The following is a 17,790-nucleotide window of genomic DNA, read 5'->3' as shown; positions in this document are numbered from 1 at the left end:
GTATGTATATCTTGATGTAAAAACACAACATTGGTAGAATATGTGGATTCTTTTTAAAAGATACTTTTATTATTAAGCAAATATTTTCTGTCAGCAGTAGCTATTGCGTGATGACATCATTTGAAACTGTGTTGTCCATGTCCGTATTCCAATGCCCATTTTCATTTGTCCTTGACCCGATGATTTATTCCAACAGAGATTACGTACCGGCGGCTTAAAAAATTAGGACATTTGACTTTCCGAAGGGGCCCTCCGGTCTGACGATGCCTGGATTCTGTCGGAAGAACTGGACGGGGTAGTCTGACCCAGCAAAAAGTTGTGGGTTCTTGTGTGCTTTGTCAAATGACATCTTTGCGAGAATCTTTGACTGCAAACTAAGCAGCCAAAAGGTTTTTCGCCAATGTGTCCTTGTGTGACTTCTTAAGTTTCCCTTCTGAGAGAAACTCTGACCACAAACCGAGCAGGCAAAAGGTTTCTCGCCAGTGTGTATTCTCGCGTGTTGTATTAAGTTTCCCTTCTGAGAGAATTGTTGACCGCAAACGGAACAGGAAAACGGTTTCTCGCCAGTATGTGTTCTTGCGTGACTTCTTAAGGTTGTCTTATGAGAGAACCTTTGACCGCAAAGTGAGCAGGAAAATGGTTTCTCACCAGTGTGTGTCCTTGCGTGTTGTAAAAGGTTTCCCTTCCGAGAAAATCCCTGACCGCAAATTGAGCATGCGACGGGTTTCTCGCCAGTGTGTGTTCTCGTGTGTAGTAATAAGCTTCCTCTGTGCGAACTTTTGACCGCAAACTGAGCAGACTAAAAGTTTCTCGCCGGTGTGTGTACTTATGTGTTGTGATAAGCTTGCTTTCTGAGAGAATCGTTGAGCGCAAACGGAGCAGGCAAAAGGTTTCTCTCCAGTGTGTATTCTCATGTGTCGTTTCAAATGGTTCTTATAGGAATAAGCGTTCTCACACTGAGAGCATTTCCAGCGTTTGTTGTCAGAGTGACATGCCGCCGTACTACCTTCAGACTGTTCGTCACCATCATCTGTGTAAGGAGAGTGTGGCGTGATGTCCTCACTATCTGATAGTGGAGCCAAGAGGCCGTCGGCTTGTGATCCTCCACAGTAGTAGCCGTCACCTTCCATTGTCATGTGTTGACATGAGCTGCTCCTTGGAGGCGCCGCCCCTCTGTTCTCAATTTGACCTCCATCTTCCCTCTGCAAAGAGACAAATGTCGACGGCAAATTGATATAGTGGGGCTGCTTCTGCTCTTCTTTAATACAATCGAGCTCCAGATCTTCCTCTCCTTTAATGTATGGGTGCTTTTCATTCTCCGCCTTAATGTGGGTGGACTCTGGCTCCTGCTGCTGAGAATCAAGATCCTCGCTGAGGTCTGCAAAGCACACACAGCAAGATCTGGAATAAGCAGTTTCGATTGAATAACAGTCCAAATTCACACTTAAAAGAGTAAATAGCAAAACTGACAATCATGGATTTTAAAGAAAAAAAGATATCCTGGACTGGACATGGCGCAATGAATTTAAGTCACCTACGTGCAAAAAGATTGAGGTCAAGGCAACCTCTGTGCTACTTTCGTTGCACCAGCAAGCTAGCAACAAGCTAGTATTCTTACGATTGGTCTCGTAATGGCTAATTATATTACATAGGTCACGCTGCGCCGTACAGGAGGTCGACATGTTTCACCTCAATCTTTCCGCTACTGATGCCCGAAGAACTTTGCAAACGTAGATAGCTTCTGGTGGGACCCAATGGGCCGACCACCATCTTTCTCTGCTTTGCTCTTGCTAGCTTCTCCCACTAGCTGCTCTCGTTAATCGCTCCAGCGAGTTCTTGCTAGCCGCTCTTGCTAGCTCGCTCATTTATTGGTGGCACAATAGTGTGCGTTCTATTAATTCACCACTAGATGTCACATCATACACACTGTCGCTTTAATGGACAAAAGCGATTACAATAAATGAAGGTAAAGTTGTATTTATCTTGTTTTTTTCTGCTAAAAAAAACGATCCGATTGACTCAAATGAATTCATTACATTGTGCATTTTTTGCAATGCCAATTTGAAATGTCATGTTTTTGATTAAAAGGATGGAAATCAAAACATGTTGTTTTATACTGATTCAAAGACAAAATAATCATTGTTAATCATTATTAAAATAATAGTTCGCTGCACCCCTACAATTTACCATCAAGTAAACTCCAAAGACACGAAAAGAAGATAACTAAAAAAAAAAAAACTTGTGTATGTTGTTTTCAATTGAAATGCCATCAATAATTATTGACAGTTCTGCGCTCATTTTTTAAATGCTGAATATGCGTTATTTCAATTTTCTTTTAGAATTTATGTCGGTCCTTATTTTACTTAGTTGATTATTCATAGTATTATTTATCACTGGAATGTCTATAAAAAATAATAATAATAAAACGTGTTTGATAATGCCCATGTTTCATCCACACATACCAAAGTAACGATTAACTGGCTCCGTGTTTGTATTTTTAATGAAGCCACATACAATTCAACGCCTCCGTTAGGGGTGTAAACTGCAAGAAAATCCAACAATTGTGACTTTGGATGCCACTTACCTACCTTGTGATTTTTAGACACTGGGGTTTTCCCCTTCCATTAACAGAGAGGTAACAACAATTTTATCCACAAGATGGACAGACAGCATATGAATAATGTAATAATTGGAAGCATTTCCTAAACAAATGAGAGTAAGAAGTGACCAAACCTGCTCCGTGGACAACAATATTTGGCTGCATCTTGCCAACGGCGTCCAGCATTTGACATCGTCGCTCGTTGCCCTCTTTTGCTTCACAAAGTTCCTCCTCGTTCTCTGCTGTCATTCTTGTAAACATTTTCACACGACAATCCAAACACTTTACGCTCACACTTGATCTCTGCTGAGATCGCAAACACGTCTTGTGAACGGCTAGCAAGCAAACAAGGCTAAGCTAAGCTTCAGCGCGCACCGAGACAACTTTAAGCGAACATGAAAATTAAACAGGTAGTGTTTTAGTGCAGAGAAGTGGTAATTGATTGCCCGAGTCAAGGTTTAGCACGTTCGCTACAAATTCAGGAAAATATTAAAGCGCGTTTTGGCTCTCCTTCGCCCCGTGGTGGTTCTTCGTCAGTATAGCATAAACGGCGGTTTGCAAACTCAAGCTGTACATTACCGCCACCCAGCGATCTGCAGTGATTACTGCTTCACACCTCTCTCCATCTCAAAGCTGCCAGTGAAGAACATTAAAAAAAAAAAAATCAACACATGAGTTAACATACAGACAACTGATCATAATAATAAAACTTTCAGGGAAACTTAGTTTTCAACACAGCCCAGCGACAATCTCTGCATATGTAATCAAAGGCTTTCTTCTGTTATAAAAACCTTTTACATGACGTGGGTTTATATAGTTATCTCGCGACATGTCCTTTAACTGCACACGTCATTTTTACATAGTGAAAAAATACAAAGCACACCTGTAAAAAGATTACGAAAACTGATCTTGTCTGAACTGTTTATTGGAACGTAACTTTTGCAGCAGCATAAGCGTTGTCTACGCTTGTCAGGTTGCGATTCCACACACACTCGCTCTCACTCACTCACACACACTAAGACTTACGCACTGCTCTGAGCACCGTTTCCACAAATGAATGTGCAGCAGGATTCATCTTCTTAAATACACATTCCCATATATTGCACATATGTACTCTTGTACATTTGAAGCACTTGCAAAAATCTGATCTGTATCAAATTGTAAACCACATCCCACTGTGGTTTGGAATCATGCTAGCTCAAATCTGATTTAAAAATTTCAGACCTAATAAAATCAAGACAAATAAAACAAGTTGGAGATTAATTACAAAGGGCTGCCATTCTGAAAAAGACACAAGTCTAATACAAATTGGTTAAAACACTATGAAAATGAAGACCATTGTAATTAGATTACATGGTTTTGATCGAATGATACGATCAGAAGAAATGATTCTGAATTGCACTAGCTGTCTCAATGGAGCTTTAAATTCCTTCTGATTAAGTTGTGCTAGACATCCTGTGAAAAAAAGTGTCTCAATATTCCACCGTCACTGCTTTGGTCTTGAGGTATTCCATGAGAGCGTCCTCTCCTGTGAATGAGAAAGCGACCCATTAGAGCTTGTTTTTCAAATCACCGTAATTCCTGAACTTCTAGCGCTAGCAACGTAATTCCAACGGCCTCTGAAAGCAGAGAAGCGGCGCTTTACGTGTATACTACATACATTACGGTAGCTAGCAGATTGTCACGTGTGAGGGAGGGGGAAGTCATGGAGAGGAGTAACTTCAAAGTACCGTAACTCCGGAACTATATGTGCTAGCAACGTAATTCCAACGGTTTCTGAGAGCGGAGAAGCAGAGCTTTGCATCGATTCCACATACATTACGGTAGCTAGCAGATTTTTTTTTTATGTGTGGAGGAGACGCATGTCTTACAAATCAACGTATTCACGGAACCATTTGTGCTCGCAACGTATCTGAAAGCGGAGGAGCGGAGCTTTACGTCGAGAGAGAAAAAAACCCTCAAAACAATAAAAACAAGCGGACTGCTTTGATAATAGTACTAAAAGGGTATGGCCTAGTCAATGGTCTCGAGATAACTTATTTTGTGAATTGGTGCTGTTTTGGAAATGTACGTGACTTGACAAAACAAACAGGAACATGGACGGACAGGAGAGTTGAAACGAATGACTGGTCAATTCCCTGCCACAACTTACCAAGGTCTTTCCCAAAGCCGGACTGCTTGAAGCCTCCAAAAGGTGAAGCAACATCAGTCTTGTTATAGGTGTTGATGAATACTGTCCCAGCTTCCAAGTGTTCACTCACATACATGGCTTTGTTTATGTCACGGGTAAACACACCTGAAGCCAAGCCGTACTCTGTGTCATTGGCTCGTTCGAGCACACCGTCCACATCCCTGGAATTTGTCAGTACGTATGCATAAGAAGACTTTTTACACTAAGTCTACAGGACAATACCAGCAAGAGAGTGTTCTGATTACTAACCCATCTTTAAATTTGGACACAACCATGACAGGCCCAAAGGATTCCTCTTTGGCAATGAACATGTGGTCCTCCACATCAGTGAACACAGTGGGCTCCATGAAGAAACCTGTCAGGAAAAAAAAGTTTGTATTTTAACACAGAAAAGTTATACAAAACGGTTGATTGCAAAGCTGAATGTGTCTTGCCCTATATGTTAAAAAAAAAAGGAGATTACCAGAGTGGAAGCATGTTTTACTGGTATGTCTACTTAAACTGCTCTTTAAACCACAAATCAGAAGCATTGTCAGATTTTAATTGGTTTATTTTTATTTACAGCAAAACTGCCTCTATCTAGGGTCCTGGGTTCGCTGTCTGGCTAATTAGATTTTTGGGGGGGTCCAATTTATGGAATTTTTGGTTTGTTTTGGGAATGTAATTCCACCTTTGCCCACTTGGTGGCGACACACAACTACTATAAATTTGAAAGCGTAAAAGAAAACAGCAAGCGACAACGTCATTTTGCTGAAGAGTTTACAAAGACAACTTTATGTGTCTATCTTCAATCTTGCTTTTAACGTATGCAGACAGAAAAGAAAAGGATGTGTGCACATCTTTAGCCATTGTGAGATAAGTTCAAGTTGTTATTAGTTGTTAGTATAGGAAAAACGGGATTTGGTAACTAAACACAGGGATCAGTAAACTGTTAGATGATTGTACAATATTTTTTGTCTTATCCATTATATGAGCTGTATCAAGCGTTTTGCATTCACAAAAATAATCGTTTTATATCATGGATGTTTTTTTTGCTGTACCTGGCCGGTCCACTTTTTTGCCGCCGTAAACCAACGTGGCTCCTTCCTTTATTCCAACATCACAGTACTCCAGCAGTTTGTCCAAGTGTGCCTTGTGATTCTGAGGTCCATGGTCTGTGGATCGATCCAGCGGGTCACCGATCTTCATTTTCTTTAACTCCTCCACCTTAGTAGAGGGGATAAATACAGAGTTTAAATTTTAACGGCATCGCGTCTTTTTTTTGGGGGGGGGGACAGATTTTAATCCCAGAGAGGAAGTTACGTTTTCACTCTGCTTCATTTTGATATCGTATGTAGTACGTACACTACGCAAAAAACAGCTCTCACAATGCAGGCATGCAGGCCCCAGTTTTTTCTGTTCCCCAATTTTACAAAACCTCACCACACGGCTGATGAATTCATCATGAATGGACTCCTCCACAAAAAGGCGCCCAGCAGCAATGCAGTTTTCCCCTTTGTTGAAATACACAGAGCTCATACCCTAAGAGAAGAAGATACAATAATTTAGAAATGAATTGAGAAAGCCCTTGATATTTTTACAAGGACATGGATCTTAAAATTTGCATCCAACCATCATGGTAACGTTCTTTTAAGATGTCTTCTGTGACTCACTCTGGTTGTAATGGATCAATACTTTTACTCTATAAAAAAAAAACATTTTTTTTCTTTTAAACTGTGTATCAAATACAAATTTAAATAAATACTTGTGCAATAAAAAATAAAAAAATTCATTGGTCCAATAACCTTTGGAGGGGAGTGTATTTGCTAATTCATTTAGTGACATTAACTTCGGTGAACAAAATTAGATGCTGTAATTACAAGACACACTAACAAATAAATGCTTAAACAATTTAAAAAAAAATCCAGTTATAGTTTTACTAATTAAGGACTAATCTAAAAATTTAAAAATTAAAATAAAATTATGCAAAAAGTGATTCTCTCACCATGCGAACAGCCTTGTCCATATCGCAATCGTTAAAGATGATGAGAGGCGACTTCCCTCCCAGCTCCAGAGAAACTTTCTTTAGATTACTGAGTGCACAACTTCAAGAAGAAAATACTACAGTCAAGTATCAATGGCAGGAAATAATGGGCAGCATATTTCTTATTTATCAAGTCACACCTTTTCATGATTTGTTTGCCAATAGGTGTTGAACCAGTGAAACCCAGTTTCCGGATATCTGGGTGATCAGCCAAACGCTGTCCCACCATTCCTCCTACAGAAGAGCAATTTCTTCCATTCGGTAAGATTCAAAATTCAAACGGGTAAGATGTTATATTATGTTTTGTGAAATGTCCGTTTACCTGAGCCTGGTAATATGTTGACAACTCCTTTTGGAATACCAACTTTTACTGACAACTCAGCAAATTTTAATGCAGTCAATGGCGTCACCTGCATATATGAGACATTGACGACATATGTAACTGACAAATTGACACAAAATGGAGCTCAAGCATACTTGAGTTAGCATTTGAGAGCATCGTGGCTGCTATGTATTAGTACATTCTTAATAGTATTAATACTGCGTATGATCACCTGTGCAGGTTTAAGAACAAGCGTGTTACCAGCTGCAAGGCAGGCAGCACTTTTCCATGCCAACATCATGAGGGGGTAGTTCCAAGGGATGACAATAGCACAAACGCTGATACAGAAAAATGCCATTAACAAGAATAATAAACACAAACAATGAAATGAAATTCACGAAACGCTCCATCAAACTTACCCGATTGGTTCTCTTTTAGTAAAGGTGAGGTTGTGGTTGGGCCTGGCCTGGTTAATGGGAATCGTCTTGCCCTGTACACAGAAGCGTATTGATCGAGCATTTGCAAAGTCACAACATGTGCACGTCTCGAGTCATAACGTTCATGTCTCAAGTTGCTAGGATTTGAAAGTAAAGTCGGGTCAAGTCACTTTTTTTGTGTGCGTGTGTGCTGACGTCATTTCGTCATCACTTTCTGTCCAGTATTACATGAAAGTACTCATTCAGTTTTTTTTTTGTGGAAAATGACAAGTAAAAATGTACACAGCTTGCGCGTCCGTTTCTGTGGCGAAAACCTGATGGAAATCATTTTACCTGTATCTTGTCGCACCAGCCAGCAAAGTAGCGGAACGTCTGGATGGACATGCCCACGTGAGTTTTCAGGGCCAGCGTGTACACAGCCCCGGAGTCAATTGCCTCGATAGTGGCCAACTCCTCTTGGTGTTGCTCCATCAAGTCTGCTAGTCTATAAAGGTAAGACAATAATCAGACATTTTTGGGTTAAACAGTATTTTGTTTAAAAAAAAAAAATATATATATATATATATATATATATATAAACCCTGTTTCCACAAAGTGCATCTACTGAAGATTTTTAAAAATTTATCATCATCAAACGAATCTGTTAGTGTAAGAAAATATCATTTTGAAAAATGATAACAGTGTTTCTTGTGCAATATTTCAGGCCACGCTATTCGGGTCAATTAATGTATTAGTCTTCTACAGTCACATTATTCATGGTTTACTGAAGAACTATATGCATAGCTATATTGATCCTTTTTGGACGACTCACTTATAAAGTAGATTTCCTCTGTCTCTCGGGTTCATCCTGCCCCAGGGCCCATGATCAAATGCTTGTTTAGCAGCTGCCACTGCCTGGTCCACATCCCCCACTGAAGCATAAGACACTTTACAGATTACCTAGTAAAAATTGGGATTAGCACAAACAGTACTTTGGATCAAAAGACGGATGAGCTTTGTTGTTGTTGTTTTTTTTTTTTAATCTCAGCATCTCGGCTCGCTTACCGATCCATCAGTGGGATTAATGGTATTGTAGGTTTTGCCATTTTCAGCATCCACAAAAGCGCCATTGATAAAACACTGGTATGGCATTTTCACTGTCATGTTGTTAACGTCCTTGATTACCTGGTAGAATGCAGCACACCAGTCAGTACTGTAATATCAGTCATAAATCCAACCACAAAGACCAACTGCAAGAATATCAGATACTGTATGTGGAAGACGGCAAGATTTATTGAGCTTTTGGAAACCATGGGTAAATCCAAGAAAAAATAAAATCTCTCGTGCCTCACGGGTTAAACTGTGTGTAAAAACGAAAGATCACGTCGACAGCGAGCAACAAAAAAAATAAAAAAATAATATATATAGCACTGACTGCGCCTGCCTGTGTTACTAAGGGTGTCACCAAGTTACAATCATTTAGTATCAAAAGTAGCGAAACTTTAATTCATGAATAGAAACAATCAACATTATTACTATATTAAACCTTGTCTGTACAAAAATAACACATAAAAGAGGCAACGCACAATCACAAGCGTTACTAGTGACAGCAACAAAGCATGACGGGAAAGCCTCCTACGATTACCGTCGCTCTTTTCAAGTTGGCGTCAGTCAGCTCAGTCGTGTGCACCAGAGAACACGTTTCAAAATAAGAGTACTAACAGGAAGTACAGTGTTAGCTGCCTTAATCTTGCTGGTTTAACTTCATTTGGTAAGTGTGTCTTGTGAAATGTAAAATGTCTTATCCAATCCGATTTGCTTATTGGTTTCTTTTTGTCCTTTTTTTTTGGGGCCCATTTTATGTTGACATACTTGTTCAAATAAACAAAGACCTGGCCACAGCTGCCGCCAAGATTGATCTCGTCAACGGTAAGTCATTGGGAAACAAAACTTTTCTTCTGAGGGATTTCTTCAACTCCAGTGGGGGGGGGGGGGTCATAGAGCATATTGTAAAGAAAATGTTTGACTTGACTTTTGCTTTAAGTTGACAAACACTGGCGACATCCCATAATCTAAAACCCTCATCCGGGCAACCAAAAAAATTGAAATCCCATTTTTTTGGGGGGGAAAAAAAGAAACCACGAGAAGGCACCACAGATAAGGGCCTGAACATGCGCAAAAACTGTCCAGGCACATCCAGCGGAGACGTTTATACCATTTACCAAAAAAAATAATCAAATTCCAATGTGCCATTAGCGCACCAATAGCCCAACGTGGCCACAGCTGTTACAATTGTAAGAAATCTGCCGACTTACATGGTCAATGACTAGTTCGTCCTCCTCTTCTTCCCCTCTCATTTTACGCACAAACATCTGGACGAAGTCCTGGAAGGTGGTTGCCATGTAAATGTCCTCATTCTGCAGGAGGACACCAGCTCGCTGCTTTACCTCCTCCACCAACCTGGACAAATAAATAATATGGTCTATGTTATTTTGGTCCAGTCCTGTTTCATAATTTCTTTTTCCAAATGATTCTGTTGTACCACAATTCATTTAAAATGCAAAGAGTGATTTCATTGAAATTTTTATTTTATTAATTTTTTTTAACAGATGTGTACCAACTATTTCTCCTTACCTGACCACATCCATGGAAGCAGCTCCCGACTTGAAAAAGTCTGTAGTGTCCTCAATAGCGGGGACGTTACTGAGAATGCTCTTCCAGATATTCTGTAATCAAAACAATTACAGTAAAGGACACCTAATTCGGATACGCAACACGACGCATCAGTGGATAAAATGTTAGAAAGCAACGTGAAGAAGTGTAGCAATTGGTTTGCATAAAATAAACAACTTGCCCTCATCTCCGTCACTATTTCTTTCTCGCCGTCAGTTAATTCCACACTGTGAGTTTCACCAGCGGAAAAGTACTTTGAAGCGGCTATCATTTTCCCATCTTCAAACTGCATATTCTTCACGAGAACCTGGGTCAAACGTGAAAAATACAGAAGCACAAATTCTTTACAACATTGTGCAGTTTGTCGTATATGTATTTGTCATTTGCTTTGTTTTACTCTTGCTGTGTGTCGTAAATAACAGTTACGATAAAATGAAAATAAAGAAAGTATATATGGACTGCTGTCGCCGTCTCGGCCAAAGTCCAATTCAATACAGAGGTAAGAAAGGCAGACCTGTAATGACAACGTATGTTTGTTCATTCTGTAAGATAGTGGCACTCACTGCTTTTCCATCAGTTCCATTTAGGACAAGCCCGTTTTTTGTGACCAGGCTTTGGCCGGCTGCTCCTTCGACGTCCAGTGGCTGGCCAGGTGGTACTGATCCTTGCAACATTGATGAACCATATAAGGTAACGGGCTGGAGGGGGGGGGGGGTCGAGAAATATTGAATTGAACTTTTGAACACATTATAGAATACGTAGCTCTTTTATTCTTCGACATGCGGTATCCATATCAATGTCTCTCAGAAGTGTGTGTGACTTCACGTGTTCCAAGAAACGCACCTTGCCGTCGATAACGGTCCAGGCGCCAGGGATTTTGTCATGGCCACGTATCCAGTTGTGAATTGTCTCAGCTGGCTGAGCCAGATTGATCTGATGGAAGAAAAAAAAGTCAACATGCATAACTTCCATCACAGGTAAATGTCCTTTCTTCTAATCCACTGTAGGAGCCCCATGTTTGATTTGTATTTGCCTCCAACCACTGGGGGGCAGTGTGTTTTTGTTTGTGTGCCTGAGCAATGAGCAGGTGGCAAGAGACTACTTAATTAGGGTTCCACTGGGAGACAGGTGTCACTGATTGGGGAAGAAAACTATTTTCGACGGGTGTTTCTTGTATTTTGGGCATTTTATGTTGTTACTTTGAGAGTTATAATTTTCCAACCAAGACAGAATTTCGTGGGTTTATTTTATTTTATTTATTTTATACAAGAACGTCAAAATTAAACAATCAGTAACCGCAAGTGTAGCAGACAAGTGGTGGTGGACAATCCCCTACATCCACTTTCAAGGTTTTAAGTTGAAAGCAGTCTTGAGTTTAAAGCACTTGCTTTTGAAACTTTTATTCATCAAGAAAATACGCAAATTAGTTCCCAATAAATATAAATTTACCTTAAAGTACTAATTTCACTTTTTTACTCTATGAAACTTGTTCACAAACCTAAAGTCCTTGACATATTACAACATTTTACAAAAAAGTAACAAATGATTTCTCCAGGTAACTAATTACATTTATTCATTAAGTAAGAACATTAGAAATAGAGGCAAGGAACTCGTTCCTCCACTCATCCATCCTCTGAACTGCTTCTTCTCCTCACTAAGGTCACGTTTTATGCTGGAGCCTATCCCAGCATCCTGAATTCCCCCGATAAAGATTTGAACTCATGACCTCTGCTAACTTGTCCACCACTGGTCTGGACTATCTCACTAAGACAGTGAGCTTGTCGGAACAAATCAATTCTACAAACAGCCTTCAGGAAGGGATTTGTGTTGAACGTTTGCATTCCAGCTGCTATGAGATACCTCACCTTGGCATTGGATTTCTTCTGAATGCCTTCATAGCTTGCACCCTCCTCTGGCTGCGGAATTCGCCGGGCCTTGCCATCAGCAACAAGCTGCACTGACTCGACCTACAGTGGCAAACACGCTGTGATTAATGACTCAAACAACATACATCCATTTTCTATAGCACTTTTTCCCCCAGTTCCCCCCCCCTCCCTTTTTTTATATATAATTTTCTTTAGCACTAATCAATTGCTATTAACCTGGCACCATCCTTGCAATGCTAACGTAAACAGAAAAGCACACTCATATGTACTTTGCCGTTCATTATATTGCACATGTAGAAAGAAAACAAAAATGTCTTTGGACCGTGGCAGTTTGGAGAGAAGCAAAGGGTGGTCTTGTAAACTCCACACAGAAAAGGCAATAATTGACAGATTTTGTTTAAAAACTACTCATTCAACGGGCGGGCTTTTATTTTTATTTTTTAAATGGGACCACAACTTTCAATTGGAATCTGGCTAAGTTTTCAAGAAAAATGTGCCTTAAAAACATTTTTCATAGGATTTTATGGAAATGTTTTATTTAATTTATTCCCAATTGGATAATACACTACTCTGGCAAGTGTTGCTGTAGTTGTGTTACTATTTTGAATATAAATTTAGTCATCACTTTAAATCCCTGGATGTTTTTTTTTTTTTTTGACAGTTAATCATTGCCCGATTTCAAGAACCCATGGACATGACCCTGAGTTTCTTAACCAGAGGTTTTTATTGCTGCCACCTTCAGTTATTATTTGTTTGCTAAACCCCAAAGTTATATCACAGCATTTAGGCCTTTAGTTAATGAGTGTCCATTGATGTCACAATTGCGATGAAACCTTTTCTAAACTCTACTTGTCAGTGCTCAAGTATTTTTACTGTCCCCCGTTCAGCAGTCAGCAAACTTTCCAAACCTTTTCCACTTGAAGTTGTGCATTAACGACAAATGTGAGAAATGCAAATGTTAGTTGAATGGTATTGCGCCATTGTTTGTTTGGTTATGTGCTTTCGTTATTAGCTGTCGCTAGCTTGTATTTGCTTTAACATCGGGTACATGAGCACTGCCTAAAACAAAACCTCCTTCAAAATATCATGTGAGTTTTGACAACTTGACAGCAGGAACAGAATGACCAAAAATGACCTTTCAGTGGTTACCATTGCCTTGATGCCTTCTGGGAAGAGGAAACGGTTGTAGAGTGTGTCCACAGTGTCATTGGGTTCGACAGCACACTCCCGCTGCAGCAGGATGGGTCCGGTATCCAGACCATCATCAGCCCAAAATATTGTGAAACCAGCTTTCTTATCACCGTGGATCAAGGACCTGATGGATGACACAGTGACAAATATACAAAGTAAGAAATACATTACTCTATAAAATGGATTTTTCAAGATGTCCTCCTTTGACTCCTTGGTTTTCATTTTAGAAGGTGGTTTTGTTTGCAAGCACCATTTCAATGGTATGAAAGTGATCGTTTTAGTTGATGAGTTTAAGCAATGGGAAAAGATTTTGCCTCTAACTGTACTACACCTACTTGGGTTGTTGTTTTTTTTATCAAACTTCCAATAATAATATAAACAATGGTGGATTATATGGAGGACCAAAACTGTCAAAATTCAAAATAAATAAATGACTAAATAAATAAATAAATGAATGACTAAAAGTGAAAATAAAACGGATGTAAAAAATATATACAATTCAAAAACGTAATCCCAAAAAATAAATATAAATTAAAATTTTAAAATAATAATAATATCGATATTTTTTTTAATGTAATTATTTTATTATTATATTATTATTTATTTATTTCATCATTTATTTATTTTGAATTTTGGCAGTGTTGGTCCTCCATAGGATTGCAGTTATCATTAACCGCCCAGGTCCTCCTTACCAGTTGATGGCTGAGGCGCCTCTGTGCAGGGGAAGGATGGAGGGGTGGTAAATGATGGAGCCGTGCTTGGGAGAATCAATGATGTTCATGGGGATGAACTGAGAGCAGAAAGGCATCACATTGATCTCAGCATTCACCGCCATGTAGGCCTCGACTACTTCTGGGATGGGCTTTCCTTTAACTCGCCACCGTGGGAACTTGAACACTGGTGTGCCATCCTTCTCTGCTGCCAAGGCTGAAACGGCAAGGTACGAAAGATTGGCTTTTCTATCGTCAAACTGTAATCGTTACAATTTCCCATCGGCCAGCGGACCAACCCTTTTCCATGCTTATCTTTCCTTTACAAACATTTGAGGGACAGGCGCGTAATCACAGGTTGGTCAGTGTCAGCATGACATAACATGACCACAGCGCACCGGTAGCTCTAAAAAAACGGAGCACAACATCTTTCTTGACCCCTGTCAGTGTGATGTCACGTGACCTCAGCACACAGCATAGTGTAAAAACATTGTGTGTGTGTGTGTGTGTGTGTGCCCACAGATTACCACGGAGTTGCATCCCTGCGGTGGCAATGTAATTCGTATTTTAACAAGTTTGAAAAAGCCAATTATAAATAACGAAACAGACAGTAAATAAGCATACATTATTTTGCTACTACTGTCACTATATGTAAGCTTCGAGCTTTGTTTTATTAAATTGATTTTTTTTTTTTTTTTTTTTACAGTAGTCATTCTCAAACGCCTAAAAAAAAATACATAAAAAGGACATTTTCAAGGAGCCGTTTTTCGCATGACAGGAAATATTTAATATGTAAATAAGCTTTTCTCCGATTGGGTCTCTGCTCTTTTTTAACAGCTTTCCTTTGATTGGTTAGTTGTCGATCAGCAGGAGAGGAGACAATACCATTAACATGCAATTGATATTCCCATACGCCTTTAATTTAAAGGTTGCCTGGCCCAAACGGCTGTGATTAGACTGCGCCAATTAAGGCCGGAGTGACAGCCCAAAAACTGTCAGCAAGTGGAACAATGCCTAAAAACTCATTCAACAGGTACATCAAAAGATATGTTCTTTCATCGACTCATCCTAACAATATGAAAACAAATATTGTTCTTACTTACCAAGGGGGTCAGCCTTGCCATCTTTGTCGGGTACAGTGAACACGCCTACCACCTTGTGACCCTGCTTCCTCAGGTTGCTATACACCTCTTTGCCAAACAAACTTTGACCAATTATAGCTAGTTTGAGCTTATTCTGGTAGTGATTCTGTAATGACACGGACAGAGAAATTACTTTGAGGCATTATACTGAATTCCAAAGTATTTTTAATATGGTATTTAAGTTAATAATAAACATGTTCATTTAAATTATTTGGGTAAGTTTGAGCATATTTCGTCTTTTCTGAGATAAATCAGGCCTTGATAATTAGGTTGAATAATGAACCTCGTGACAGGAACATTTCTTTGGGTTGTTCCAACTTCCACATCATGTAGCAAGAACCTGTTTTATGCATAATGGTGCATAGTTTTTTTTTTCTTCTTCTTCCCCTCGCTCAATAGGTTTTAATAGGAGGAATGATGATTAAGTGTTTGTCACTCAGTCAGTTCCATGCACTTGTTGCCAACACTGCATTTCCAAGAAGCAAGATGTTTGCCTTCCACATTTCCAGTATTGTCGTTCGGTCTACTTATCATAAGCATTTGCCATTGGCCAGAAGCAGGGCCGAGAAAAGCTACTGGCTGAATGACGATGACGCCTACACCCTCCCCATTTGCCCAAGACACGTGTAAGGGGAAAAGGGGTTCGAGTTTCCCGTGCAGATTTTGAGTTGGCCCTGTCAAGTGCACGAGGCAGCCGGTGTCATATAGCATGTTGCAAATTGTTAATCGTTACTATTCACCGTTATGTCGGCATTTCGGTGAAATTTGAAATGAAATAAGTCGTCGTTAAAACATATCTTTCGATAGTCAGTGATTACACGATGTCCAATATTGTCAAGAAGTCCTGCACGGTTGCATCTCGACCATCCAGATAAAAAAAAAAGAAGAAGCTGTGCTGATGCAACTCCTCTACGTTTTGCACTGTGTGTACTGTAATTACAGTGCATGTGAATGAAGACGTACGCAGCGGTTTATGGGGGGGAAAAATCTAAACTTGCTAAAACCAAGTATATTCCCACCAGTCAACAATGGCAACTTTGTATTAATACAGCAAAAGCAGTTGGAATGAATTACTCACAGAAGAGGAGGAAAATTTCCTGAAGACCTGGCTTGCTGTCCACAACATACTGCCGTTTTGTGTTTATGAAAAGACGAGCGAAATAAAAGATTCTAAAACTGCGTTAGCTGCCAACAAATGTACAATGACCACCTTTTACGTGTCAGAGTGAGAGCGACTTGAATCTCTTCACGTGCACGTAGCACCAAAGCGTACGTAATGTGCTATGCAGTGTGCGTGCGCGGTCTCGCTGTTGTCTCCGCCTCCGCGGGCACGCGCATTTTTGCCTCCGGGTTGATTTACTTGATAATCATTGACATTTTTTTTTCATTTTTGCAGGAGCGCCTACACTTCCCGGATTGTCGTCATAATGTTCCAATTACGGATGCGAATGAGTACATTATGCAAATGAGGTACAGTATACGTTTTCAGTGGGCATGCCCCTTTGCGTTCGACACTAAACTCAATTTTCACGTTTACGTTCAGTTGGCGTTTAAAATCGAAGCACCGCAGCATAATGTAATCTAATAAAAGGAACTAAATATGTTTACTATTTCAAATCTTTAAGTAATGTACAACTTTTGAAATGTACCGTTGTGACGTAATGTAGGCAACACTTGTGATCATAAATGAAAACAACAATCTTGGCTACTGTTCGTTTTCTATTAACAGCCTCACTTGAAGCTGAGAGACTGAAAAAAAGCCCAAGTATTTTTTGGTTACCCTTAATCTTTTTTTTTTATTATTATCTTTAGTAATGTATTAATGATAGATACCTTACATAAGACTATTTTTACTCTATCATTTTGCTTTCCTAGCTACACAAGAAAGAAAAATACCATTACATATACGCTGCATTTAAATAAACTGACTGAACACACTCATATCACATAACATTTGCTCACAGGTAACGAGAACTGATATGGAATACGGATTTATGGTAATGATAAAATACCATCATTAATTTAGATGGTCAGCCAGTAAAAAGGTTTTTAATGGCAAACAAAACTAAGCAGATGTAGCTCACCAAATGGGAGTATAATACTCTCGGAACTCTAGCCAACCAAGCAAACAAAGCTATCTTACTCACAAGGACTACACAGTAGAGTAGTAAAAAAAAAAAAAAAACTGTGTGTGTGCGTGTAAGGGGGGCGGGGGTGAGGGGGGGGGGGTCAACCATAGGGTTGTGACAGCTGTCAATCGGGCCTTGCTTCACACCGACAGCAGCGGGATTTGAAGATCTCTAGTAATCAGCAGTAATCTCACCCTAAAATGTTCTCAACATTTTTAACAATCCTTGATCAGTTCAAAAATGGAGAGGAAAAAACAAAAGAAAGCTTTATTTCTTAGGTGACCAGTATAAAAAACAAACAAACCCGATGCCGTCAGTATTTCCAAATTGATGCTGGGAATTTGTGAAAAGGCCTCCATGACTTCTATCTGAAAAACAAATAAGTGTTCTTGATTTGTGGGCTTGACAACATTGTATTTATTTTGCAAAATACTGCGCATGAAAACATTTAGTACAAATTGAGAGATATTAACATAGACAGCAATATAAAAATAATGTAGTAGTATTA

General features: G+C 39.5%; 2 protein-coding genes across 2 annotated transcripts; both read right to left on the bottom strand.

Moving 5' to 3' along the window:
- Nucleotides 1-503: 503 nt before the first annotated feature.
- On the bottom strand, nt 504-3,366 carry LOC147159638 (uncharacterized). Its single transcript, XM_086058204.1, has 2 exons — nt 2,734-3,366; nt 504-1,378 (listed from the first exon to the last, which is right to left on the bottom strand). The coding sequence occupies exons 1-2, from the start codon at nt 2,858-2,860 to the stop codon at nt 645-647; spliced, it is 861 nt and encodes a 286-aa protein (XP_085914330.1). The 5' UTR covers nt 2,861-3,366; the 3' UTR covers nt 504-644.
- Nucleotides 3,367-3,503: 137 nt separating this feature from the next.
- On the bottom strand, nt 3,504-16,446 carry aldh1l2 (aldehyde dehydrogenase 1 family, member L2). Its single transcript, XM_086058201.1, has 23 exons — nt 16,232-16,446; nt 15,115-15,259; nt 13,994-14,228; nt 13,260-13,425; nt 12,090-12,191; nt 11,068-11,157; nt 10,788-10,922; nt 10,406-10,531; nt 10,186-10,277; nt 9,867-10,011; nt 8,617-8,736; nt 8,384-8,511; nt 7,906-8,056; nt 7,555-7,625; nt 7,368-7,473; nt 7,136-7,223; nt 6,954-7,047; nt 6,775-6,874; nt 6,213-6,311; nt 5,831-5,996; nt 5,040-5,145; nt 4,752-4,951; nt 3,504-4,127 (listed from the first exon to the last, which is right to left on the bottom strand). The coding sequence occupies exons 1-23, from the start codon at nt 16,277-16,279 to the stop codon at nt 4,072-4,074; spliced, it is 2,769 nt and encodes a 922-aa protein (XP_085914327.1). The 5' UTR covers nt 16,280-16,446; the 3' UTR covers nt 3,504-4,071.
- Between the last annotated feature and the right edge of the window lie 1,344 nt (nt 16,447-17,790).

This window comes from Leptonotus elevatus, chromosome 17 (assembly GCF_054856555.1).
Source record: "Leptonotus elevatus isolate MCC_2025b chromosome 17, RoL_Lele_1.0, whole genome shotgun sequence".
Classification (NCBI taxonomy): Eukaryota; Metazoa; Chordata; class Actinopteri; order Syngnathiformes; family Syngnathidae; genus Leptonotus; species Leptonotus elevatus.
This window is presented reverse-complemented; position numbering and strand designations above follow the sequence as displayed.